The sequence below is a fragment of the Pteronotus mesoamericanus genome, unplaced genomic scaffold, assembly GCF_021234165.1.
Source record: "Pteronotus mesoamericanus isolate MK-2021 breed Mesoamerican mustached bat unplaced genomic scaffold, CSHL_Meso_final scaffold_54, whole genome shotgun sequence".
NCBI classification, from domain to species: domain Eukaryota; kingdom Metazoa; phylum Chordata; class Mammalia; order Chiroptera; family Mormoopidae; genus Pteronotus; species Pteronotus mesoamericanus.
The window spans coordinates 30,221,338-30,246,730 of NW_026555321.1; the positions used below are offsets into that span (position 1 = coordinate 30,221,338).

At 44.2% G+C, this 25,393-nt stretch overlaps 2 protein-coding genes across 2 annotated transcripts in view; one reads left to right on the forward strand and one right to left on the reverse strand.

Annotated features, from left to right (window-relative positions):
- The window catches only part of SYN2 (synapsin II), a 198,822-nt gene that overhangs the window by 19,930 nt on the left and 153,499 nt on the right, over positions 1–25,393 (reverse strand). Inside the window, exons 4-10 of the mRNA XM_054595522.1 lie at positions 23,244–23,400; positions 18,388–18,477; positions 7,643–7,705; positions 7,107–7,249; positions 2,706–2,780; positions 2,121–2,223; positions 631–780 (exon numbers count right to left, since the gene is read on the reverse strand). Of these exons, the coding sequence (XP_054451497.1) occupies positions 631–780; positions 2,121–2,223; positions 2,706–2,780; positions 7,107–7,249; positions 7,643–7,705; positions 18,388–18,477; positions 23,244–23,400 (781 nt within the window). The remainder of the gene's footprint in view (positions 1–630; positions 781–2,120; positions 2,224–2,705; positions 2,781–7,106; positions 7,250–7,642; positions 7,706–18,387; positions 18,478–23,243; positions 23,401–25,393) is intronic.
- Positions 10,072–16,273, forward strand: TIMP4 (TIMP metallopeptidase inhibitor 4). Its single transcript, XM_054595523.1, has 5 exons — positions 10,072–10,306; positions 11,374–11,471; positions 11,906–12,020; positions 14,824–14,948; positions 15,595–16,273. The coding sequence occupies exons 1-5, from the start codon at positions 10,168–10,170 to the stop codon at positions 15,790–15,792; spliced, it is 675 nt and encodes a 224-aa protein (XP_054451498.1). The 5' UTR covers positions 10,072–10,167; the 3' UTR covers positions 15,793–16,273.

The window sequence follows — 25,393 nt, forward strand, 5'->3', positions numbered from 1 at the left end:
TTTTTCAGATCTCTCCTGGGTAATAGATAAAAATGTACAAGGTCACGAAGCTAATAAATGGAGGGTCCAGGATTCAAAGTTGGACAGTTCCTGCTTCAAAGTCCATACTCTAAGTCACTATTCTATTCTACCTCCTTAATCATTTGAAGTAACATTTTGAAATATTTATGAGATATTTTCATTTACAAATTATAAAACTTGAACCCTAGCTAGAAAGGGTAGTAACTTCCCCTCAAAGTCACACAACTAGCAGAAGAGCTAGACTAGGACTCAGTTCTTGAATCAAGAGTTCTTGCAACTTCATTATATAGAAGTTCAGTGGAGAGAAGAGTCTGGGGATATTTTTGAGAAGAGAGGTAACCCCTGATGAGACTAAAGACCCTTGGGTCCTTGGCTTTCTTTGGTCCATTCTAGAGCCACAGAGCCTTAGGTTCCATAAAAACTTTAGTGTGGATTTCCCACTAGACCTGCAGAAAGGATGGAAAGGAAAGGAAGGGAGAAAAGATTCCATATATCCCATCCAGGCCTGCAGGTATCTGACATCTGTTCTGTCCTAGAGCCGCCATAGTTTTAGATCAGTGGGCTTGGGAATGGTTCTTGGTTCTCCTGTGTTTCTTCCTAGCAGCTTACCTGTGGCTGCTGCGTGGTTAAGGGTCTCTGAGGAGACAGGATAGGGGTCCTGGACAGAAGCTGGTTCATCTTGCTGATGACTAGTTCTGTGATGAGTTGTTTGTCCTCCACCTGGTGTTCCCCAATCAGTGGCATACTGCAGTCCATGACCTGGTGGAAGACATGGCCCAGTTAGGAAAGGGTCTGGAGACATCAAAGGCCTGGTACGGTCTTCCAGAATAAGAAGGAGTTAAGCCAGCAGAGAGAGGTTGAGGAAGAAGCTGGTGTTCTCTTCAGCTGAAAGCATGTTCCTTTGCAGAAGGAGGACCTTTGTCCTCTCCTTCTTCAAACCTTTGCTCTTGGCCTTCCCCCAACCTTCAGCTAGGCCAGTACCCAGTGAGAGTGAAAGCCTGATGACTGAAGATAGTCTGTGGGGAGAGGTGGAGAGCAGGACAGAGTATAGATCCAGGGCTCATAAGTTTCCAGGCAGAAGAACCTTGAACACCTGAAGGCCATTCCCTTAACTGTCTAGTTAGGAGCAGGCAGTTTTCATCTGACATTTTACATACACAATCTGTATCTCCACACATACTCTGACCATTAAACAACTAGATCCCTGCCTTTGCTCATGACCTGGGATGACTTCCCTTTTTGCCCCAATTCTGATTCTTCCTATACCTCAAGGTCCAGATCAATGTTTTCTCACTTTAGGAAGTGCCTGCCTTCCCAGGATCATAGACTCTGTATTCCAGCTCTCTTATTTATGGATGACAAAACTAAGGCCCACGCAGAGAGGGGAGGTCTGACCAGAAGACTACATGTCAAGCAGACCATAGAGTAGATCCTGAAGCCCACTTTGGGCTCCTGACACTAATCCTCTGAAAAACCACCAACTCCTGGCAAGGAGCCTTTCTTGCTCATAGGAAGACTGTGCAGAAACATGCATGAGGGATTCATACTGCCACTGACCTTCCCTTTAATACAAACAAAAAAAAGGAAGTCAGCAAAGTTGTGTTTGAGGACCTGACTAAGTAAAGTTTTCTCCAAGGCTCAGAGAGATTTTACACATCTCCTGAATCCAGGAGACCTGAGTTCTAGCCTAGGTTGAGACAATAATTCACTTTGTGGCCTTGGGCCCAAGTTCGTGTCATTAAACCTCAGTTTTCTCACCTGCAAAGTGAGTAGGTCAAATGATTCTTTGGGAGACCAAGAATGGTAAAAACACTACAGTCTTCCCAGAGGAATGACATTTGGCTAGGAGCCCAGGAGCCCAGATCTGGTATCTCTTACCCGTAGTGTGGGTCAGACTAGCTGGTTGGAAACATCGGCTCCCCATTGGTGGAGGTGTTTTGCTATGTACATCCACTAGTCACGTCCCGGGAATCTTCCCATGACTCAGGAGAGTCTGACCTAAATGTAGTCAGGACTGCCCACACAGTTATCAAGCCAAGAGCTTGGCCTCCAGCCTTGGGAGTTGTCTCTTACTGAGAAACTTCTTGGGCCAGACTTACCTCAAAAATGTAGTCTTTCCCGTCTTTGCCATGTACAGCTTTGACTGCACAGATGTCCAGGCCACCAAATATCTCAGAGCAGGTATCTACCCACAGCTTGTACCTGGAGGAGGTGAGAAGGTGTCCTGAGAATGGGGCATTAGCTCACATCCAGCCTGCTAGCCGGTCACACTCACTGTGCTGCCTTAGCCCCTACCATCATTCCTACACAGCCTTCCCTCCCTCTACCCCCATCAAGCACACTGCCCTGTCTTTAGTGCCCTCCAGCTTTGCTCTCCACATCCTACTGGTCTTTCTAGGCTTAGAGCAGGCCTCGCCAACTCTAGGTGGCCTTTCCTTGGCTATTCCAGCCCACAGCAATACTCATTTCTTGGAACTCCTATGGTATGTTCAGTCTTTATCTCCATAATTTAGCACATAACTCAGTCCTATCTGATCTTGATAAGTGACTGCTTGGGCCTGTGTGTTCTATCTGTCCTGTCTGATTAGAGGCTCCCTTTGGGCAGGTCTCAATTCTTACACCTCTTCATCTATGGAAGGCCCACTTTTGCTGGACGAGGAACTGGACTCCTTTTTTTCACTCACCTGTCTGACATGGCGATCTGCTCCAGCATTGCAGAACCCGTGTTTGTCTTCCAGTTCCCTGAGATGGACGTCCTCCTACAACAAGGTTCCACCAGGATATGACAAGCAGTAAGCCACACCAGCAAGAGGAAGGCATGAAACTCTCCAGAATTTTAGCTCACAACTGCTTGGTTCATCTGCTTCACCTACAAAGAGCCCAGGGGCCTGTGTGCAGAGCCTAGAGTCTGTCTGCCTCTGCCAAAACCTGACCTGAAATGTTCTCCTCATCCCTACAAGAGTCCAGCCCACTGCTCTGGCTCCATGGAGCTTTCCTGGTCTTTCAATCAGATGAATGCTTGCTCTTCTACAACCCCTTATAGGACTTTGCCTGTACCTCACTTATAATCCTACATTTACTTTTTACTTTAGTTATTTAAGTCTTCTCTCCACAAATCTGTAAACCACTTGAGGGCATATGTTGTCTTGTATTCTCAGCAGCCTGTCCCCATAGTAATTGGGCTGACTTTGTACAGTATGGTTTTCACTTACCATGGTTTCAGTTACCTGTGGTCAACCAAAGTCTGAAAATATTGAATGGAAAATTCCAGAAATAAACAATTCATAAGTTTTAAATTGTGCACTGTTCTGAGTAGCATGGTAAAATCTAGTGCTCTGTTCTACTCAGGATGTAAATCATCTCTGTCCAAGTATCCACATTGCATATGCTCCACTACCCATTATTCACTTAATAGTCGTCTGGGTGATCAGGTTCACTGTCGTGGTATTCAAGGAAACCTTACTTTCCTTAATAATGTCTCATTCACCTCACTTCACTTTATCACGTAGGCATTTCATCATCTCACATCATCTCAAGAAGGGTGAGTATAATACAATAAGATATTTTAAGAGAGAAACATTCACGTAATTTTTATTAGAGTATATTATTATAACTGCTGTTTTATTATACTTATCATTGTTAATCTTTTATTGTGCTGAACTTATAAACTTTATCATAAATATGTAGGTATAGGAAAAAACATAGAATATATAGGGGTTGATACTACTCAAGGTTTTGAGCACCCACAGATAGTGGGGAACTACACTGTATGCAAACTGAATTCTACTGATCCTGGGAACACCCTCAGGACTCTTGAGACTATATGTCAAAGGCTTCTGTGCTGGCTCACTTATTCATTTATTCAACAATTGGCTCCTGCGGGCCTATAGTATTAGCAATGTGACTCTGGACAAGTCAGTTAACCTCTTCAGGTTTAAGTTGCTTCATCCTTCAAATGGAGCTGATGGAATCAGGTTACCAACCTGTTCTCTGCTATAACCTCTGCACCCTCCATCCATGAACGTATGTTAGAGTCAACTAGTCTCGGGCTAAATAGGAGGCAGATAACCTGGTTTTGGATTTTCTCTTGACAGTCTGGGTGACTCTGAGTGAATCATTTAACCTGACTGAGCCTCTCTTATCCCTTTGTAAACATGGGGTTGCTTACAATTTTCAATAAACTGTGAAATACCAAAAGTATGTCTTTTTGATTCTTAATCTTCACTCAGACACAGTCAAGAGGATGGATATGTCCGAGGGGACAGAAAAGCCCTCCTCACACCAGTGACAGAGGCCTTCATGTGCTGTTACTACTGACTGGAGATTAATATGCTAGTCTCCACTCAGCAGTTTCCAGGAGCACCCTCCCTAGATATCTGATTTCAGACACTGAGAACTGAGAAACCTAGTACAGCTAGTTTTTCAGAGCCCTGAGGCAGTACAGTAAATTGACTGATGTGGTAATAACAACTCATGCTTGTACATTACTGACTGCTTTCCAAGGTTACTGACTGCTTTCTAAGGTTCTTTCTCCCCAAGCCCTTCACCAGAGCCTTATTGCAAGCCCCCTTTTGTGAGTAGGCTGGTATTCTTGCCCCCACTTTACAGACAAGGAGATTATGACTCAGAGGGGTTAGATAACTTATCCAAGATTATATATGTAGTCAATGTGGACATAAGATAAAAACCCAGGATTCTTGGTTCCCTTATTGTGCTATGCTTACCTCTATACCCCACTACCAAGCTCAGCAAAAAGAAACAACTAACAGTGGAGTGGCTTGCAAAATCTAAACAGCAACACAAAGACAGATCATATGAAAATAACACTGTCTTCCTAACACTAGTGTTTTACAAGTGTGCCCTGTGGAAAGGCTGGGCTCCTCAAGGGCTGAGGCAGACTGTCACTCACTTCCATGTCCCTAGCACACGGCCATGGTACCTAACAGAGTTCTCAGAAACTTTGAGTGAGCAATAATAATGTCCCTCACATTTCACACCTTTCTTTAGTAACTGGATGCAGGGCACGGATCCATACAGGCTGCATGGGGCAAGTAGGAGCAAAGGGGACACCGAGAAGCCAGTCAGTGACAGCTCAACAGACTCTTAGGACTTGCAGGACATCTGACCTTCACAGAAGGACCCACACTATTGCTTACTGACAGTGGAGCAGGAACGGCGCCTTCTTTACACCAAATGTGCCTGTCTCTGGATCTCTAGAATGAGAATTGGGGAAGAAGGGAAGAATCTCAAACTTTATCTTCATTCTTGCCAAGCCAGTTCCTTCTTCTGAGAGCAAAGGGATAGCCAAAAGTTTAGGGAAGAGGAGCTGAGAGGACCTAAACATTCCCCCAAATAACTGACTGTCCCTAGCAAATACAAAAGTAAGTAAATATTTTCTAAAGCTGCAGTGGTCACCCGCCCTTTATCAATAGTTGGGGATTCTCTTAAGCTTTCTTTCAATAGCTTTTGGAAACACTAACCCTTAAAAGTGTGGTGTGTCCCCTTTTTAAGAATCAAGACACTCTTGCTTCACTGTCATAAACTATGTGTTTATTTAGGGTATTTTAACATTAAAGGATAGGAAATCTGCTTTCTTAGGTGCCTGAACATATTTTTTTTCCTCCTTATTTTAGATAGTTTTTATAAGGATCTTTTAAATTATCTTGTCTTACATTGTGCAAAATTTTAAAACCACCCTAAACTCCTTTCTGAAGCAGAAAGGCTATAAGCAAAAAATTATAAATTTTTAAAAAGTAGGTATCTAATCAATGAAGATCAAAAACATTCTATGCCTCAATTCTCTGTAAGAGTCTTTCCCTGAATACTTACTGGGCGCTTACTACATGCCTATTGCTGCACAAGACAATGGGCTTTCAGAGATGATGCTATCATTTCTGCCTCCCAGGAGAGGGAAATAAATAATATGTGTGAAAAGGACTAAACTATAGGTATTAAGAGGGAGTACAGGGAAAGGGCTCCTTACTAACTCCAGGGGTGGGGAATAGAAACACTAAAAAGGGAATGAAGGAAGAAAAATGGAAAATCCTAAGGAAAAGGAAAGCTGCTCAACCTTAAAATTTGCTGAAGTCCGGAGTGGCAAAGATCAAATTCATATAATGTTCTGTCTTTGTTAAAACACACACACACACACACACACACACACACACACACACCCTTGAATTTTTTTCTAAAAGTGGGAGGTCAGTATTTCCAAAACTGGAATTATAACCATTGTCTTTCTTATGCATTTTATGAAAGATAAGGTAGTTTTGAAATCTTTTCTTTTTCTAAATTCTAATAGAGGAAACCTTTAACTTTCCATTCTGGCAAATGGAAACAGTTATGTAGAGAAGTCATCTAGTCTTATAACTACTAGGCATTTAATGCTCTGTAGTGTTTTTAAAGCTATATATTTATGTCAGGAGTACTTTAACGTTTTCTGTGCTCTGGCAGCCTGGTGAAGCATATGGATTCCTTTCAATGTATAAAATATGTAAGATGTATAAATGTATACAATAAAGAACACAGGATAAAAAAGGAACTTAATTATTTAAAATAATTATCAAATATAGTTGCCAAAATATTAAACAAAAAAATCTGTGATTAGTAAAGAATGTTTCTTTATAAATAACAAATGTATTCACAGGCCTAAGTGTAGTGGCAGGTCCAATAATTACCATGATTCTTTACTAGTGATAACAGTAGTTGGTATATAGAGATATCTGTCACGACTGTATAAAAATACAAAGATCTCTGTGATTACCTTTAGTGACAAAGTCACTTGTGCTGCTGCTACTGCTGTAGTCTGTTGTCTTTGTTCATAACTGAGGAGAATGCCAAATTTCACTTACAGGCTAATAAAAATAGGTATTACTTTTATTACTCATCTTAGTTCATGGACCCCTCCTCTAACTTGAAAGGAACCCAGGCTAAGACTCCCTGATTTGAATGGCACCCTCTTTCTGTTTGCTACCTGTGGGCCTGATGAGATTAAACTGAGAGCTGATTGTGGCCTGGAGGCTCAAGTATTCTTCACTGGGCTGGGGAGAAAGTGAAGTGTCTGCTGGGAACCCACCCCTACTCACATGTAAGCCTTGTAGTTGTTGCCTATCTTCTGGACCCGGATGTCATACTTGGAGTCAATGAAAGGCTCTGCTGTGGCATAGGTCTGGGTGAGGGCCACCACGCTAGCAATGTCCTGGAAATCGTAGTGGTTTTCCACTTTGACCTAATGTTGGAGTAAGGCAGAGAGGGAAAGGAGACATACACATACACACACTGAGAGTCACAAAACCTGGGGACTCCAAACCCATCAAGATATTTCCCATCTAGATGCAAGCTCGGGTGCCATGTGTCTCTAGGAGACTTCTCCCCCGTTTCCCTTCCTAGGCTCAGGAGGCACACTTACTTCAAAAGACCCAAAGAGCCGTGCAGGTGGCCTGTACTACGCTTTTTGAAAAAGCCCTGTTTGGGTAAGACTCATGGCTTCAGAGGGGCCAAATCACCTTCTCCTTGCAAAGAAACCCTCAATAACAGAGGGGAAAGAATAGTCCATAATCAGACTCTCTGAAAATTGCCCTTCTTGGCCTCGATCCCAAAGCACATCAGGCCCCAGCCTTACCTTGCCCATGCCTGAATGAGCATGGCCGATCTTCACAACCACAGGGAATGTGGGCAGGGTCAGCTGAAAGCAGAGAAGAAGCAGAAGAATTGGTCAGAGAGTGTCTGTCTCTCTGTGGAATGTTACAAATATTTTTCTTGGGAACACCCTTGGAAGGCCCCTTGAAAGAACTAGTCTAATCTATGTGCTTTATAAATTAAAAATCTGAAGCTCATTAAGTGACAGTGACTTCCCTAAAGTTACAGCATGTTAGTAGCAGATCTATAGGAGAACTCTGTTCTCATACTTGGTACTCTCTACATCTTTAAAACTCATTGTTTCAACCTCCTTTGCATTAGACAACCCCTGGGTAGGACTGGACCTTAGCCAAAGAGAATTTGAAAAAACACATCTTTGAAAGGGTGAATTTCACTGTATGTAAATTGTACCCTAGTAAACTATAATTACAAAAGGAACATATCTTTGGAACCCTAATGTCCCTTTTGTCACAAACCTCTTAGTATCCTCCCCTCCCTCTCAAACATCTAGCTTTCGTATATTGAACCTGTCTTTTTCTCTCCCTTTCTCCATATTGCTCACCAATACCTCCAACTCAACCAACAAACAGCTTAGTATGCTAAGGCCTATTTCTGCCTAGCTTGGGGTTTGGAAGAGGGCAAACATAAAAATTTAACATCCTTGTAATTTGAAAGAGATTCTTAAAAGAGTAAATTCTGCCTTAAGGTAGCTGTATTTTAAAAGATGAATAATAAAAACTTAAAAGAACTACCCTCCAAAAACAGGAATGTAAGCTGTTATAAAATGGCAGTGAAAGAAGTAATATGGTACAATGGAAGGAACACTAGACTAGAAGTCAGGAGGCTTGCATTCTAGCCCTTTCTGACACTGACTTTCTACAAGTCACTTTACCTCACTGAGCTTCAGTCCATGTGCCAAATGAAGAGACTGGATTGGATGCTCTTTGAGGTCCCATCCAATAATACATCAGACTCTGTATTAGCCTGAGTGTGTTGTATGAAGAACCAACTTGGACACCAAAGCTCATCTTCCTCAGTCAGGCTCAGCTCTCTTTCAAACATCTGCCCTTTTTTTCAAACATCATTGCCACATTAAAATGAAAAGATGTCTTTTGAAGAAAATAATGTTGACTTAAGAAAAGTCAGATTCCCATGGAAATCCTATAGACCAGATCCTGGGAGCACCCGCCTTGAAGATTTCAGTATTCCTGGCTGAGGTCAGCTGAGGCTGGCTCAAAGAGCTTCAAACGGCCTTGGAAATCATGCAATTCAACCCTATTTCATGAAGAAAAAGGGGAGGCCTACACAGGTAAAGGTTGCAAAGCTGCCTAGTGAGAGTCAGAACCCAGTCTCCTACTTTTCAGTCTAGCACTATGTGACACCATCTACTACAATAATCCCATGGGTACCTTGGAGCACTATGCTCTGGCAGAGTGGACAAGGTTCCAGTCTCACTGCACTGCTCTAAGTGCCTTGCTTCTTTGTTTTCTAAGTTGTCCTACCTTATTATATACAGGGTGGGGCAAAAGTAGGTTTACAGTTGTTCGCATGGAAAATAATACAAGAGTAAACTGTGCTTCATGTACTCACAACTATAAACCTACTTTTGCCCCATTCTGTATAAGACATAATCTCTCAAGTGAGTAGCAACATAAGATAGGAATCATATAGCCTAGAATCTGAAGAGGGCCTTGAGGTCCCAGGTTTGCACTAGGTAATGCGATCCTGCTGTGCTTTGCGCCTGTACTAAAAGTACTGTCCTCAGCCATCTGCAGTCTGAGGGTCTGGGTATGGAAAAGGGTTTCTAAAGCACTGGCTGCTTTCTGACATCTCTCCTCACTCCCCCCACCCCCAGCCAGCAGAGCCCCCCCCCCCATACCCCACCCCCTAACTTTCTCTGTCTTTTTCCATTACTGTTTACTGTTGCTTTGGAGCCTCCTAAATAGGGCATTGAAAACACTTCCTGCAGCTGAAAGAAGCCCTGAGTAGCTTGTCTTATTCCCAGTGTGCAGCTCAGCAAGGGGTTCGTCCTTCTCTGTCACTGTCTCTTTTGCCCGTTGTAATTCTGTCTGCCTCTCTAAGACTGCCTGTCTCACTCTTTCAGTTTGTGCCTCTCCTCACTCTTGTTCCTTCTGCCTAAATTAGAGTCCCTTGGTTTTTCTGCCTCTTGCATTTGTCTTTGTTGCGCTTTTTGCCATGACACCATCCTCTCTCCCAGTGCCTTCCCTCCACTTCTGGAACTCTTGTAATTGCTCAGGCAGCGAAACAGAAGCTAAGGGCCTCTGCTGGCTTCCCTCTTCATCGTTTGAGGCTGCCAATCAGAAGGGTGGCCGGTCCTGCAGCCTCAAGTGGTCTGCAGCCAAAGGAGGGCGGAGCCCATGGGGCGGGATTGGCCCTAGGTCCTCCTCATAAAGACTAGGGCGAGGGGCGCGAGGCTTTCTGAAGGATCCCTGGAGGGCCTGTTTGGTCCAGCAAACCCCAAAGGCTTAGTCGGGGCTCTGCAGTGTCATGCCCCGGAGCCCCCAGACCGTGCCGAGCTGGGCGCTGTTGCTGCGGCTGCTGGCATTGCTGCGGCCGCCGGGGCTGGGCGAGGCGTGCAGCTGCGCCCCCGCGCACCCCCAGCAGCACGTCTGCCACTCCGCTCTCGGTGAGTCCGGGGGCCCGGGAGGTCCACAGCAGGGGGTGGTTGTGTGTGACTGGAAAGGGCCGAGCTGTAGACTAGAGGTCTGGAGGGAAAGGGAGGAGCTCAAATTCCCCACCAGTTGCCTGTTGTTGGGACTGAGGAGTTGGGCAAGACCAGCACCATAGCAACCTTGCAAACGCAATCAGGAGCGTCCATAGCGACCTCCTCACCCCCGCCTATTGCAATTATCGAGTGGCGTTGAACAACTCACTGGAACTATCCTGTGATTATTGTGAACTACTGGATGGGAGAGGGGGAAGCCAGGGGCCAGGAGGTTGGGTTTTTATTATAAATGTCCCATCTTTTGCCCCTTCTTTTCCCTCTGCCTGGAATGTCCTTCCCCCCATCCTTAAATTCCTGGCAAACTCCTATGTGTTCTTCAAAGTCTTATGTATCTCTTTTTCTCTGAAGGCTTCCTGACTCCTTGATGCTACAACACAGCACCTCTTACATATTTGTGCTCCTACTGTGCTGTGCTGTTGTTCTTTTCTAAGTGTGCTCTCCACTAGACCAAGTTCTGCAGGATGTCTTAATCATGTTTATGGACTTAGTACCTTGTGTTAGGCCAGGCACAGAGGACGAGCTTCCTAAACTGTTTTTGATTAGTGCCCAAATGGCAAAAGGTGAACTACCTCTGAACAGGGTCAGATAATTTATTAATTCAATAAACATTTACTAATAGCAATGCCGGGCAGGCTCTGTTTTAGACCTTGGGCTACATCAGTAGATGGCCACACTGACCACCCTCAAAGGGCTCCTCCTCCCCCCTCTTTCCTGAGGCCCACTTCCACCCCCAGCCCTCTGGGCTATGGAGAACTAAATTCTCAAAACTAGCAGGTAAAGTGCAGAGACTGCAGGATCTAACAGGCCTGACTGCACAGGAGGAGTTTCCAGGTCCCCACTTTCTATATCATCTTCCTCACAACCCAGAATTACCCCACAGAATTCTCCAGGGGCCCCAGGTCACCCAGATCCCAGATGGATTGCTCCCACAGGTTGCTGAAGGTTCCCCCTTTTCACTTCCTATGCAGTGATCCGGGCCAAAATCTCCAGTGAGAAGGTAGTTCCTGCCAGTGCAGACCCTGCTGACACTAAAAAAATGATCCGGTATGAAATCAAACAGATAAAGGTACATGGGGACAGGACAGGGCTTCTACCCCTTGGGCTCTTGGGAGGAGTGGGGTCTCTGTTCTGCGAAGGGGGGCGCTGAGAGGTCAGACAACCTGGCTCAGTGATCCTGGGTATAGATGCTGAAGTGGAAGTGGATGACAAGCAGGGCCCACAGAATTTGAGTGACAGTGCAGGACAGGCCCTCAGAGTCCCTTTAGTCCTCTTGCTGCCTGTGCATGGGTCTGCTGGAGGTACCTCCCCTCTCACTGGAATAACCCCAGGTTCAGATTTTTCTAAAAGAGAGAAATGATCCAGTTGAGCCATCTGTGTGCATAAAATCCTGAACTAGATGTTGGCTTAATTTTTTTTAGACTGAGGAACGAGAAGTTTTTCCTGTTAAGATACACAGTTCACTCACTGACCCAATACTGCTATTTTGTAATTGCTTTTCAGATGTTTAAAGGGTTTGAGAAAGTCAAGGATGTTCAGTATATCTATACACCCTTTGATTCCTCCCTCTGTGGTGTGAAACTAGAAGCAAACAGCCAGAAGCAGTATCTCTTGACTGGTAAGTTAAAGAGCAGCAAGTGGCCCCAGTAGTCTCTGTCCTAAGGACAGCATCCAAGGAAGAGCCATGGCTGTCCTTGACTCATTCTGAGCACGTGACATATTCTGAGCATAAAACAGAGCTGCGTTACTAAGAGGCAACCTCTGAGTTGGGAGGGGCCCAATAATCTCCCCTTTCAATGCAAGAGTCCTCATTACAGTGATCTTGGCCACTGCTTCACTGTTTTAAGGATGGGTTGCTCTCCCAGCCTACAGAAGCTGGTTCCATTAAGGCTTTATTTATTTATTTACTTATATATTGGTGGTGGGGGGTGGATGGAGAAAGACAGGGAGAGAAACATCAACGTGCAAGAGATACATTGATAGGTTGTCTCTGACACACTTCCAACCAGGACCTGGCCTGCAATACAGGCAGGTGCCCTGACTGGGAATCGAATGGGCGACTTTTCAGTTTGCAGACCAGCACTCAGTCCACTGAGCCACACCAGCCAGGCTCGAACAGTTTTAATTGGCATGAGGATTTTGGTAATTTAAGCCCAAATCAGGCCCTCTAAAACTGCCCCTTGTGGATTCAGCTCTGCCCTCTGCTCTATAATGATCCCTCAGAGGCCTGAGGATGACAGATGATAGCACTTTAGCTCCAGGTCTGTGGGCCATGGTTCTCAGCCCCTCCTATTCTGGCTACCTTCTCCAATGGCATATAGCCTGTCCCTGTCCCTTCCCTAGCACAGGACAATAAACTGAACACAACACTACAGGAGAGGTCTTAGTTTCACAGAATAAAGGAGTATTGCATGTGTGCAACCCCGCCTCCCCGAACACACACATTACAGTTCCTGTAGTCTATGATGGCATTAGCTTTAGACAGCCACATTGGGTCACATTTGACTCATGGTGCGCCTGTGTGGCTAACTCATCCCCCAGGCCGTGTTCTGGGGGTACAGAAAAACACAAGCCCTAATAGGAGCCTTGAATCTAACATGGTTCTGTCTCCATGAACTTGGTAAGTCTCCTCCATGCTGAAGTGGTTGGGATATAACAATTAAAGAACCACATAAAACTATGACTCCATAAGTGAATGACTTTAATACTATATTATTTTGTAATTCAGGAAGAAGGTATCTGTATGGTTATAAACAGTCAGGGAAGCTTCAGTGAACAAGTGGGATCTAAATTAAACCTAAAGGATGAAAAATACTTAGAAAGGTAAGGAGAACAGGAGGAGGAATTCCACTATCTGTCCGTGCACTCAGCAATGAATGATCACATACTAGCTGCCAGGCCTTGAATAAGAGAATGGAGACTCAGTAACAAGTTATAGTACTCAAAGAGCTCACAGTCTAGACCTGGCTCTTGAGCCAGGTAGAGGCTCTCAGCTCTAAGAATGTGGAACTACTGATCTAGGAGCCTCTGAATGGGAAAGGCAAAGGCAGAGCATGCCGCTGAGCCCTCAACATCCCAGGACCAGCAGATGAAGCTACTTCCTTCCTAAGTACCTACGCTATGTGTGCCTTGCCCTCTGCTAGGCACTGTGGTGCATTAGGGAAAGTAGGAGGCATGCTCTGTGCCCTCAAGGAGGCCAAGTCTAATCAAGGGCGAAGAAAACAAAACACAGGTCTATTGAAAAGTCATCACTGGCACCCATTCTGTTCAAGAGAGGGCACAAGCTCTTTTGCCTAATGTTGAATGCCCTTTGTGACCATAACACTGCTGACTTCTCCAGCTTTGTCTCTTGTCACTTTTCACTGACACTTGCCAGCCCCTCATTTTCCCCAGAGCTGAACTAAACTACTTGAAGTTATAGAAGGTATTGTCTGGGCTGTGCCCCTTCACCTTTACACAGGATAGCCCCAATGTCCAGAAGCCTTTCCCCCAACTTGCCTGACAGGTAAACTCCTACCCATCCTTTCAAGGCCCAACAGGAGCATCATCTCCTCTTAGACACCTTCCTTGCCCTCACCCCTTCCACAGACAGAGATAATTATATTTACCTTTGTTCTTATACTGCATCTTGTATATAATCACACAACAGTGTAATTTTTGCCTACTTATCTGTCTGACCTACTTGTTTTTAAGCCCCTTGAGGACAAAGATCCTGTCACATTTACTTCTGTATTCCTGGTACCAGGTCTAGTAATTGCTCACTAAGTAAATGCTTGAGTGACTAAAGTTCTAAGAGATGTGGGCCAGCATGGTCAGGGATGACTTTGAGGATGAGGTGGTACTGAAAAGGGTCTTTGGAAAATAGGAAAGAGTTTGATAAGAAGGGGAACATTTGTATGGAGAAGAGGAAAGACTTACCAAGATAGGCATCAATGGGGCAAAAGACTGGCCTATGTACATACTGGGAAGAGTTGGAAAGGGGAAGGGACCTATTATTTATTTAGCATCTTCTATGGGCCCACTACTGTGCTGGGAGTTTTACAAATATTCTCTCATTTAATTCTGACAATACCTTATTATTCTCATCTTCCAGTTGAGAAGTTACATGGCTTTGTTAAGGTCACACAGCTAGTAAATGATAGAAGAGAGTTCCACCAAGAGTCTCACTTTAAAGCCCATGTTCTCCCTGTACCATGCTTAAGGAAAAGTCCTTGTTCCATAACTCTCTTTTGTACAAATATAATATTTGATATAAAGATTATAGAGGTTTTTCTGGTCCCTTCATTGAGCTCCATGTCACCACTGCCACCAAAAAACAAAAGAACCATGAAAGAGGCTGCAATTCTGGGCCTTTCAAGGACCCAGCCTTCTGGAGCTTCACAGATTCCTCATGCTAGGTTCTTCTCCATCTCCCTTTGAAGGTCAGGTCCTCAATGATGGAAAAGTCTTCATCCATCTTTGCAACTACATTGAGCCCTGGGAGAACCTGTCCTTCTTGCAAAGAGAAAGTCTGAATCATCACTATCATCTGAATTGTGGCTGCCAAGTAAGAAAATATCCATTTCTAAGGTCTTTTGTGGGTGGGAAAGAGTCTTGAGCCTTGCAGCCTCACCTGGCATGTACTCCTTCCTTCATGCATGCATTTATTCACTTAATATAGTATACTTGAGATCTGCCATGGATCAGACACTATATGAAGTTGGAGACAGGAAAGCAATATGGTCCATAGTCCCTGATCTCAAACTACTTGCATTTTGGAGGGGAAGGTGGCCATCATATAAGGCAAACTGAAATGGCGTAGCCATCTTTATACAGAGTCTACTCTTTGCCAGCCCCTCTAATGGTCAATTTATTTAAAATATTTTAATGTACTCTTTATAAAAAAACGTATGAAGAATTAAGATTTCCATTTTAAGGTGAAGAAATTAATGCTCTATGAAGTAAAGTAGTTTGCTCAAGGTCAGTGGTAGAGTAAGGACCCTCAGGTTGGTCTGACTTCAAGACATGCCATTAGAGAGGCAATACTGTATGTGGGGAGTACAGGGGAAGGAGAATTCAGGGAATTTTGGAAACTAGGAAAGGCTTTATAAAGCAGGGGCATTTGGGCTAGGCTGTAAGGCTATGTAAAAGTCTGAAAGGAAATAAGAAAAAGACACCCTACTCACTTTGATGTTGTGTCACTATGACTCTAGATCACCACCTGCTACACAGTGCCCTGCATCATTGCGGCCCCCAATGAGTGCCTCTGGACAGACTGGCTGTTGGAACGAAAACTGTATGGGTACCAGGCCCAGCATTATGTCTGCATGAAGCACGTTGATGGCACCTGCAGCTGGTATGAGGGACGCCTGCCCCTCAGGAAGGAGTTAATTGACATCGTCCAGCCCTAATAGGGAACAGAGACCACTACATCCCTTCAGGAGTCCTGAAGACCAAGCCCGTTTTCCTTCCCTGCAGAGCTCTGGCTATCACCACCTGCCTCATTGCAGCCAGCCAATGGGAAGTACCAAGTGAGCAGTCTGGCTAGGATTAGAGCAGGACTGCGGCATATTCAGTTTGTATATAATCTGGACCCCAGCCCAGAACCTGTCAAAGGCCAGGGAAAGTAGCACGACTTTTCTATCCTACCCTCAGCCCTTCTTCCCTGCCTCCCAAACTCTTTTAGTCTAGCTAGTACCTGTTACTGAAAGTTTTAATTCTGGCTTAGGATCAAAATAGTTTTGGCCAGAACTATTCCATTTTCTCTGTAGCAAAACGTGTTTTCTCTTACCTTAATTGATCTGATAGGGAAGAAATGGTGAATGTTATGTATATGAGATGGTGTAGCCTTCTGATGTACAATACCAGAAAACAGGTTGACAGTATCACAAACAGTCTGCTTTGGAAGAATGAAAAGAACAATATACTATGGCTGTATATTCTCTACTCCAATCTCAACTCATCCTGATCCTCTCATACACTTCCATCTAGGGGAGTGACTTGCAGGGGCATAGAGTCACTCAATATGAGACCTACAATGGCCTAAACTCCCTCCACATGCTGTAATCTCCTCTATACCATTCCTGGCAGAAGGTCTGGCCCACTTAGCACACCTCTTCAGATAAGAATAGACTTAGGTATTGTCTCTGCAGGTTAACTGTCCTTAATGCCTCCAACTGAGGTCTGCAAGGCATCTTTACTGTTTCGTTTAGAAAGTCCTTCTCTACCAATATCTTCATTCCCTCTTGAACACTTTCTTTTTAGGCAAAAAAAAAAAAATCATTTCTCTTTTACAGTTAAAATTCCCTTGTAGTTGACACCTCAGAGAGACCTTAAGAGGTAGTTTTTTGAGAGCAAATTTCAGGATAGAGGATAAGAAAGGAATAACACAGGAGACCTTAGGGGAAAATGATGGTAGATGAAGAATATATTTTGCAATTTTTTCTTTCCTTCCTTTATTTTTTTTAGTGATCAGTTCTGCTAGATATTATAGCAGGAAAAATCCAGCTTTGCTCCCCACCCTCCCTTTAGCTCAGTCCCCTTACCATTGTGTCTTGGATTCCCTGAGAAATCCAAGCACAGACTCCTTACGGTTCCTCAGCCTCTACAAGACTTCTTGGCTTGTCATTGAGATCAATGATGTTGGTCTCAAGGATTTATTAAGGACAAGCACTAAAGTTCCAGAGCCTCTCCCTGTGGAAGCTCTGAAAAGATGAAGGAGATAGTTCTTTTCAAGGCCCAAGGTTGTGGTTATTAATCTTCTATGTATTATTTGCTGATAAGCAGGGCCATGCACAATATGCCAGAATAAGGCTCTTGATTCACAGAAATGGTGCAAATGAAGATCCTTTTTGGAGAAGGAAGTGAGTGGCAAACAAACATAATGTCCATCCCAGACTACACTTGGAATGCTATGGCAGAGAGTTTCCATTGGTGAGTTAAGCACTATCACCAACTGACCGGGCAGGCCTGGGGCAGGGGATGTGGAGACAGAAGGGAAGAAGGGAGAGTGACGTCGAGGTCTCCATGGAGGAAAAACCATAGCAATAGCCTCCATGCCAACCAACCATGCCATCTCTCTGCTCCTTCTGATATCCTTGGATGGCCTCAGAGGAGGCATAATGTTAATCCAGTCTTCTCACAATCTTGACAAAAGCCAAGGGAATGGAAGGCCCTGATAATAATAACAGGAATAACACCTGGCATCTGAGGGGTGCTTCACACTTTTCCAGGGAGCAGGGGTAAACCAGCTTCCTTCCTCTAGTGCTACTGGGTTACTTCACAGTCTTAACCACAGATTTTTGGAATGGTTAGAAGGAAAAGTTGCCCTCTATTTTTCAAAGAAAGGAAAGCTAGAACATTTTCAAAAACTCAGGTCCTATTATCTATATAAGGGATGTTGGAACATGAGTCAGTGGGGAAGAGGGTCTGGAGTAGTAAAAGCTCAGAACTGGGTTTATAGGAAACTAGAGTCTTCTGTTTCTTGTTCTGCCTCTAACTTGCTAGGTATCCTTTGGCAAATAATTTCTCTTCTCCAGGCCTCATTTTCCTCATATATAAATTATTTTCCTCATATATATATATTATTTTAAAAACAAATCTCACTTAAATTTTGCACCAAATTTGGTAACCTGGTAAGGAATAATTATGCCCATTTGACTTTCCAGTTGGGAAAGTGACAAGTGAGTAAATGTAACTAGTACACTGACATGTGGCAGAGTCAGGGCAGTAGGATCTTTGATTACTGCTTCATAGGTTTGCTCCCTTTTCAGCTTGATAAAATGCCTTGTTTCTGCTCTTCCCTATTCTGTCTCCAGATTTTGGAAACAAGGGGCTATCAGCTAAAATCGAGCCACTCTGGCCACAGAAAACAGATCTGCAGTTCAACAACAAAGTCTTTCTGGGGCGTAGATACTGAAGCCCTCTTCAGATCCCCAAAGTGTGACTAAGCCCAGAGTGGAAATAGCAAAGAGACTGAAGTCCCTCCCCACTCCATCATCACCTACCATTTCTTTGTGGTTGGGATAGTATGTCTGCTCAATGAGTGGAAACTTTTCTCCTCCCAGTGTCTTGTAGATGGCCACCAGCTGGGCAAACTGTAAAGAGAAGCAAACATTTCAGCTTATCTAGACAACTTATAGAACAGACAAAACAAGAGTCTATTTAAAAATATTTATTGAGCATTTGGTCTGTTGAGGGTTTTGAGCAAAGTGCTCTTGAGTATATAAGAGAGGCATACAATTCCTATTCTCAAGGAATGTATTCTTTAACTGGGAAAAGGAGTGAGCTAACAGTCATTCAGTACCTACTCAGTTTTAATGATATTTTATTTAATCCTCATATTAAATTGAGAAACTACGTACTTTATCATCTTCGTTTTACATATGAGACTCAAAGAGGGTACAAAAGTTGCCTAAAGTCAGAGAGCTGCAAAGCAGTGAAGCTGAAATTAAAATTTGAGTCTTTAATTCTAAACACCTGCACCTCTAGAAATGGCAAATGATGAACTGAAGCTAGATAGGTAACATAGGCCAAGTCTTGGAAATTCAAATGCCAGGCATTTGAATGGTAGCTTTTCCCTATAGGCAGTATGAAGTCACCAGAATTTGAGCAGGGGGGTCATGAATGAAGCTGTTCTTCAGGAAGATATTGATAGTCATGTAGATGAGAGACAGACAGACCCAGTCTTTCTGGGACTTACTACTTATCTAAGCACTGAACTCAGGTGGATCCTTCACCTATGAGAAACCAGAACAGCTCCATGAGGAAAAAGTGAAGTACACATTCTTACAGTATCAGGGTTGAAAGGCCTTTGGCAACCCTGCCCCCAACTTTGTAAGTGAAGCAACTGAGGTCCAGACAGGTCACTTACCAAAGGTTACACAGTAGTTGAACCAGATTCAGAGCCAGGCCCTTTATTCCCAATTCATATTTATTTTTATTCCTTCAAGTAGCTGCCTTGCAGGTTCTGCAGAAGCCATGTCCTTCCCACAGGAAACAGACTCAGTTCATTCACACACACCCCCCACACCCATCCCTAATGCACTGGGAGTAGAGGTAAACCAGCTTCCTTCCTCTAGTGCTACTGGGTTACTTCACAGTCTTAACCACAGATTTTTGGAATGGTTAGAAGGAAAAGTTGCCTTCTATTTTTCAAAGAAAGGAAAGCTAGAACATTTTCAAAAACTCAGGTCCTATTATCTATATAAGGAATGTTGGAACATGAGTCAGTGGGGAAGAGGGTCTGGAGTAGTAAAAGCTCAGAACTGGGTTTATAGGAAACTAGAGTCTTCTGTTTCTTGTTCTGCCTCTAACTTGCTAGGTATCCTTTGGCAAATAATTTCTCTTCTCCAGGCCTCATTTTCCTCATATATAAAATGAGAGACTGGATCAGTTCCTCAAACTTTTTACCACAAACATCATCTCTTATTATATCTCCTTCTAAACTCCATCATCAAACTATAGTTTCAGTGATCATCTGCTGTGGTTCTTTTGTGGGCAAACATAAACTTTTTTATTGTTTTTGAAATGCTGGAAAACACTGAAATTTCTGGATCACTTCCCTTAGTAACACAGAGTTGGTGACTCTAGATCTCTAGTTGCCTCCACCAGGACTGAAAGTATGATTCATGGACTCTCAAGCCCCTAAGATTTTATTACTTAAGGAGACTTTAGAGAGCTCTGGACCAAACATCTCACTCTACAAATGAGGAGACTGAGGGTAGAGAAGCAAAGGAAAGCCTAGCTCCCAGACCGTGCCCGGAATCAGGGCTGTCGGGTCTCTTCTTGTCTGGTGCATTCTTTGTTGTTCCCTGCTGTCCTCACCATTTTATGGTTCTTCAACTTGCTTTGACTATCAAGACCAACCACTCATACCTTTCCTGCCTTCTCAGATTCTCTCCACCACCTCATCTGATCTTTAAGTCCTGCGTGTCCACCTCAGCCTGGCTGGACTCCTGCTCTGCCTGAGCTTCCAAGGCTCTTCAGCATCCCCAGCCAGCTCTGCTTAACAACCTCTGTCCTGCTGTAGCCCACGCCCTGGCATGGTATCAAGGCATGTGAGTCTCTATCTTCCCAAGACGTGGGAGACTTACACAGGCACCACATTGATGCCAGGAAGGCCAACGGCAAACCCCCAGAGTCCTGGAACAGCCAAGACTAAAACAGTAGCCAGTTCTCAGGCACTAGTTGGGTCACTAGGAGCTCACCCTATCCTCCTCAACCTTACCTCCAAGTCCCTGTCTGCTCAAGGTACTGGGCTTGGCATCTAATCCCTGCCTCCTTGGAAACTTAGATTAAATCACAAGTACAGTCACCAATTAAACAAATGTAATATCTGATAAGGGTTATTTCCTCTATACATGGACAAAAGAATAGATTTGGGAGCTGGGGGTGGTGGTATTGGCAACAAATAGGAAGATAATGTTCCTTATAACCACTTATCCAATGAATCAGTAAAGACTCTTGGAAGAAATGGGATTTCAAGATCAGCCTGAATTTAATAATTTATCCTATTCCCCCTGGAAATAAAATATTTAATTCAATCCTAGTGCATCTGTCTCTAGAAAAACCTAGAAAGAGTGACAGGGATTTCAGATACATTTGCAGCAGTATGGTAAGGAGATGTTCTTACTTTCTCTGGAATGCTCCTTTCATTGACAGGTCCATTTCTCCTTCCAAAATCCCAGTGTGCCCTCCTTGACCAGTTTATGAGATACAGATGTGCTCAGAAACACATAAGGTAAAGCATTTTCCAACCAACTGAGGCCTTTCCTCACACCGAGCGTACCCACAACAAAGAACTTTAGAGAATATGAACCAAAGTCATCATCTCAGAGGGACCCCTCCCCTCACAGTCACCAAATTTGCCCACTCCCATTAATAGGCAGGGAATAATACGCGTATATAAAATGCCATTAGTGTGGCAGCTGTTTAGTAAAAATGAAGGGAGAACTTGGTGTCTAGCCAGGGAGCCCTGCTGTTCTGATGCAATGCCAAAGACAATGTGCTGGGATTGTGAATGGGTGAGAATGTGAACCCTCACCAGATCCCAGATCCCAGGACGGGCAAAGCCCTAGGCACAGGCTCTCTGATCCTCCCCTCTCTGGCCTCTGGCACAGTTTTTTAAAACACAAAGCAGGGGACCAGTTTCTGTAAGAGGTCCCAAATACTAGGAGACTAACAGCCAGACTGGCAAACTGGTGGCAGGTACTATTATTCCTAGTTTACAGACAAAGAAACCACGGCATACAGAGGTGTTTAGTCAGAAGTCTGATACGTGAAATCACCCAGAAAAAGCTGATAATAGCAGAATCACCCTGTGTGGCTATGAAGGACACAAATTCTAACAGGTATTTTAGGGACTGGGGGAAGGACAAGGGCATATGTGTAGTAGGGAGGGTCACATGACTAAGGAGAAAGGGGCAGTCCCCAGAAAGAGGCTTGGTGAAGGCCTTATATGTGCTCTTCTGCCAATAGCAACACACTCAAATCACACAACCCTTTTAGTTTGTTTCTGTAAAATTTTAGGATTCCAGATGCCTTATGCCGCACAGAGGGAAGGCTGAACAAGTGGAAATTGGGAACCCAACCTTCCTTCTCACCCACACCAATTCCCAGGTCTTCTAACTCTTTCTCTTATGCTGTTGGGTCTCCCTGGCTTTCAATAGAACAGAAAAACTGTGAGTTGAGGTATGGCGGGGGTGGGAGGGGGGAGATCAAAAGCAGAGGCAATGGGTCTATTTCATTAAAAAACAAAAACAAACAAACAAACACCCCCTTCAGCTCCCTGAGTGGTGGAGAGGCCTGGGGCAGACACTTCAAAATCTGCCACCAGTGCCATGACTCTCAGCAAGCCTGTGTGTGATAGCTGAAATTTGATATTTTAGAAAATAAGAGGAGGAGGATGGGATTAGAAGCAGGTGTTTCCTTCTGAGAGGGCCAGCCTAGAGCAGCAGAGGTATCGGACTTGGGTTGCCTCAGCTGCCAGAGCACCCCAGTAGCCATCAAAGGTCACTCTCCCTCTTTGTCTCTTCTCAGAAGTTTCCATTGCTTCCTAGATTGCTAGACAAGCCACAGAAGGGAACACCAGCTTTTTCTTCACATGGTAACTTGATTTAGGTGAGGGGCAGTGCAATCTAGAGAAATCCTGGCTGCATAACTTTGGTAAGGTAATCTTTTTTGGGTCTCATGTCTGTAAAAAGTGATAACAATGACAATAATATCATCCTTGTAAGGTTAGTGTGAGGATTAAATACAATTAAAATAGGAAAATCTCAGATGTTGATGCCATATAGTAAGTGGTTTTATACTTCTTATTTTCCTTTTAAATTTTCATATATCTATCATGAAGGGCAAAGATTTGATCTCTAAGAGCACTTCCAGCTCATGTAAGTGTCTGATTCATATTTTTGTGGGAAAATCTCACAAAGGTTTGAGGTTGTTAAAACACTTAGTAAGACTCTGCCACTAACACCCCTCTGAGATGGACCATTCCCTTGGTCCTCACTGGCCTCAGGACTTTCCAATAGACAGATCATTCAAAGGCAAGAAATACATATTTTTATTGTTGCATCCTATGGCTGAGGGCAGAGCCTACAGACTTGTAAGTGCTTCTACACAGAATTTTGGTGTGACTTTGTTGGGAAGCCAAAGGCCTACTGTGCAGCAAAGATGCCCCAACCTATGATGATACCATTCTCTTGTGAGAGTTTGCACTTCCCATGTCCCAGCTAAAGCTCCTCCCATATCCTCTCAGCTAGTGCCTGCTGCATCTTGTTTACCAGTGGCCCTAACTGGAGGACTGGGAGATATAGGACCTGGATCCTACGCTTTTACCTGGAGAAGAGGAGACTTCACTTACCACCCACGGCTTGTCGCAGAAGTTGTAAATGGATTCAAGTGAGTTGATGCTGGGGAGGCCTGCATACTGCATGCCAATGATCAGGTGGCGGAAGTCCTCATTCTCCGCCATGCCAAATGCATGCTGCCGGATGAGCACAAAGTCTGGCCGGAAGGACCTGGTAAGAATGTAGAGGCAAGTCTGCCATTAACCAGCACCTCAAGTCATACTGTCACCTTATCTCCCATTTCCAAAGCCCAAAACAGAGAAGAAGTCTTACAGGTCACCTGGACCAAGCCCCTTACTTTATTACTCTTCTTCTCTGTGCACTAGAAATGAGGTATTATGGTACATCTCACAGGAGATTTAAGAAACATATTTCTGAAATTCCTTTATTCCTCTGGGTTAAACACTGCCTTTTCCTAAGATGCAAATGTCTTCAGGAAGAAAGAGATCCTCACACCTTAAGTGAACAAGAATTTTCCCTGTGAAAGCTGAAGCTCCTTAAATCTGCTCCTTAAAATAGGCAGTGCCCTCATCAGGCCCCCAGGAGAGCAAGGGTTCAGGCTGGCTGAGACCAGATGCCAGACTTCCCAATGTTGTTCTTCCAAAGCGGACACTAGGGAGAGGTACAAATATTTTTTTGCAGAACTGAGGTTGAGCAACAGCTACAGGAAGCACTAAGAGCACAGAATGTTCCCATGCATGGGAAGGCTCCCTGCATTTCACCTCTAGCCAGCAAAACTCTTAGCCACAGCTGATGCACAGTACCAGGGCCCCTGTCTTCATGCCCTTACTCCTAAGGAAGCTCATTTTCTTAGAGATTCAATTCTGTGGCAGCATTCATCCTCAAGGCTCTAGGATTCAGTCGTTTCACACCATATGCGATGACCTACCTGGTTCTCTGCTCAGGCACCCATCCAACCCCCTCCTATAGCCCCAGCTCCACCCAGACTCAGAGGTCAGTCTGTTAAAGTGAGGTTGGATGGAGCCCTCCTCAGTCATTCAGGAGACTTAGCATCAAGTGCTGGAGATGCTCTGACCTCCAAGTGCCCCAATTCTGGGAAGCTGGCTCCAGCTATATGCCTAAGAGCAAATCTTATATCCCAGTTATAGGAATGGAGCTCTAGACTGGTAGCCAGCTCTTGAGTTCCTACACTGGTACCTGGAAGGGCCTGCCTTATTCTTGCCAGATCCCTCCCAGCACCCTGTCACCACCTGGTTTGTGCATGCATCCCCATGACTCACTCTACCTGCAGCTAGAGAAACCCACTGTTTTTCTTGCAGGACGAACATCTTTTTCTGTCCTCCTCCTTAGTCTCCAGGATAGACGAACTCAGGATGGACAAGCTCACATTTCCTGTTGTTAGGTTCCAGACACCTAAGTTTTGCCTTTCCTGTCACTGACCCAATTCCTATTAGATACTGGAGGCCTCAGTGTCAGGGTACTGCAGATTGAGATAGGGAAGAGAGTAAAGTGAAGACTCCCCCTGGAGTAAGACTCTGATATCTGAAAACCTGAAGCCACACCAAGCCCCTGGTAAGAATTACACTGTGGAAATCATTTTCTCCAATCTAGAATTCTCATCATCTCCCTCACAGAACTGTTGCATTATGTCTGATCACATCTATACTGCCAGGCATACTACCTGGCATGTAAGTGCTCTGTAACTGAAAATTTTCTTCCACCCACAATGTCTCTTCTGACTCTAGATTTTCCTGTCAGAGTTATGAGTTCACCAGGAGAGGAATACAGGAAGAACACAGGATGGGGAGTAAAAAGAATTCATATAGACCACAGGGCTCTGCTACCAACTCTGTGAATTTAAGCAAATCAATGTAAAATAGAAGGTTGAATTAGAGCAGAGATTTTCAAACTTTTTTTAAAAGGCCATACAACTTTTTTTTTCTAAAAAATAAGATTTTATTTATTTATTTTTAGGAAGAGTAGAAGGGAGGGAGATAAAAAGGGGAAGAAACATTTAAGTACAAAAAAAGCATTGATTGGCTGCCCCTCACATGCCCCTAATTGGGGACCCAGCCTGCAACCCAGGCATGTACCCTGAAAAAACCAATCTGGCCACCCCTCAGTCTGTGTGGACAATGCCCAAGCCACTGAGCCATACAAGATAAGTCCGAACCTTTTTTTAAAGCAACGAAATCCTGATTTA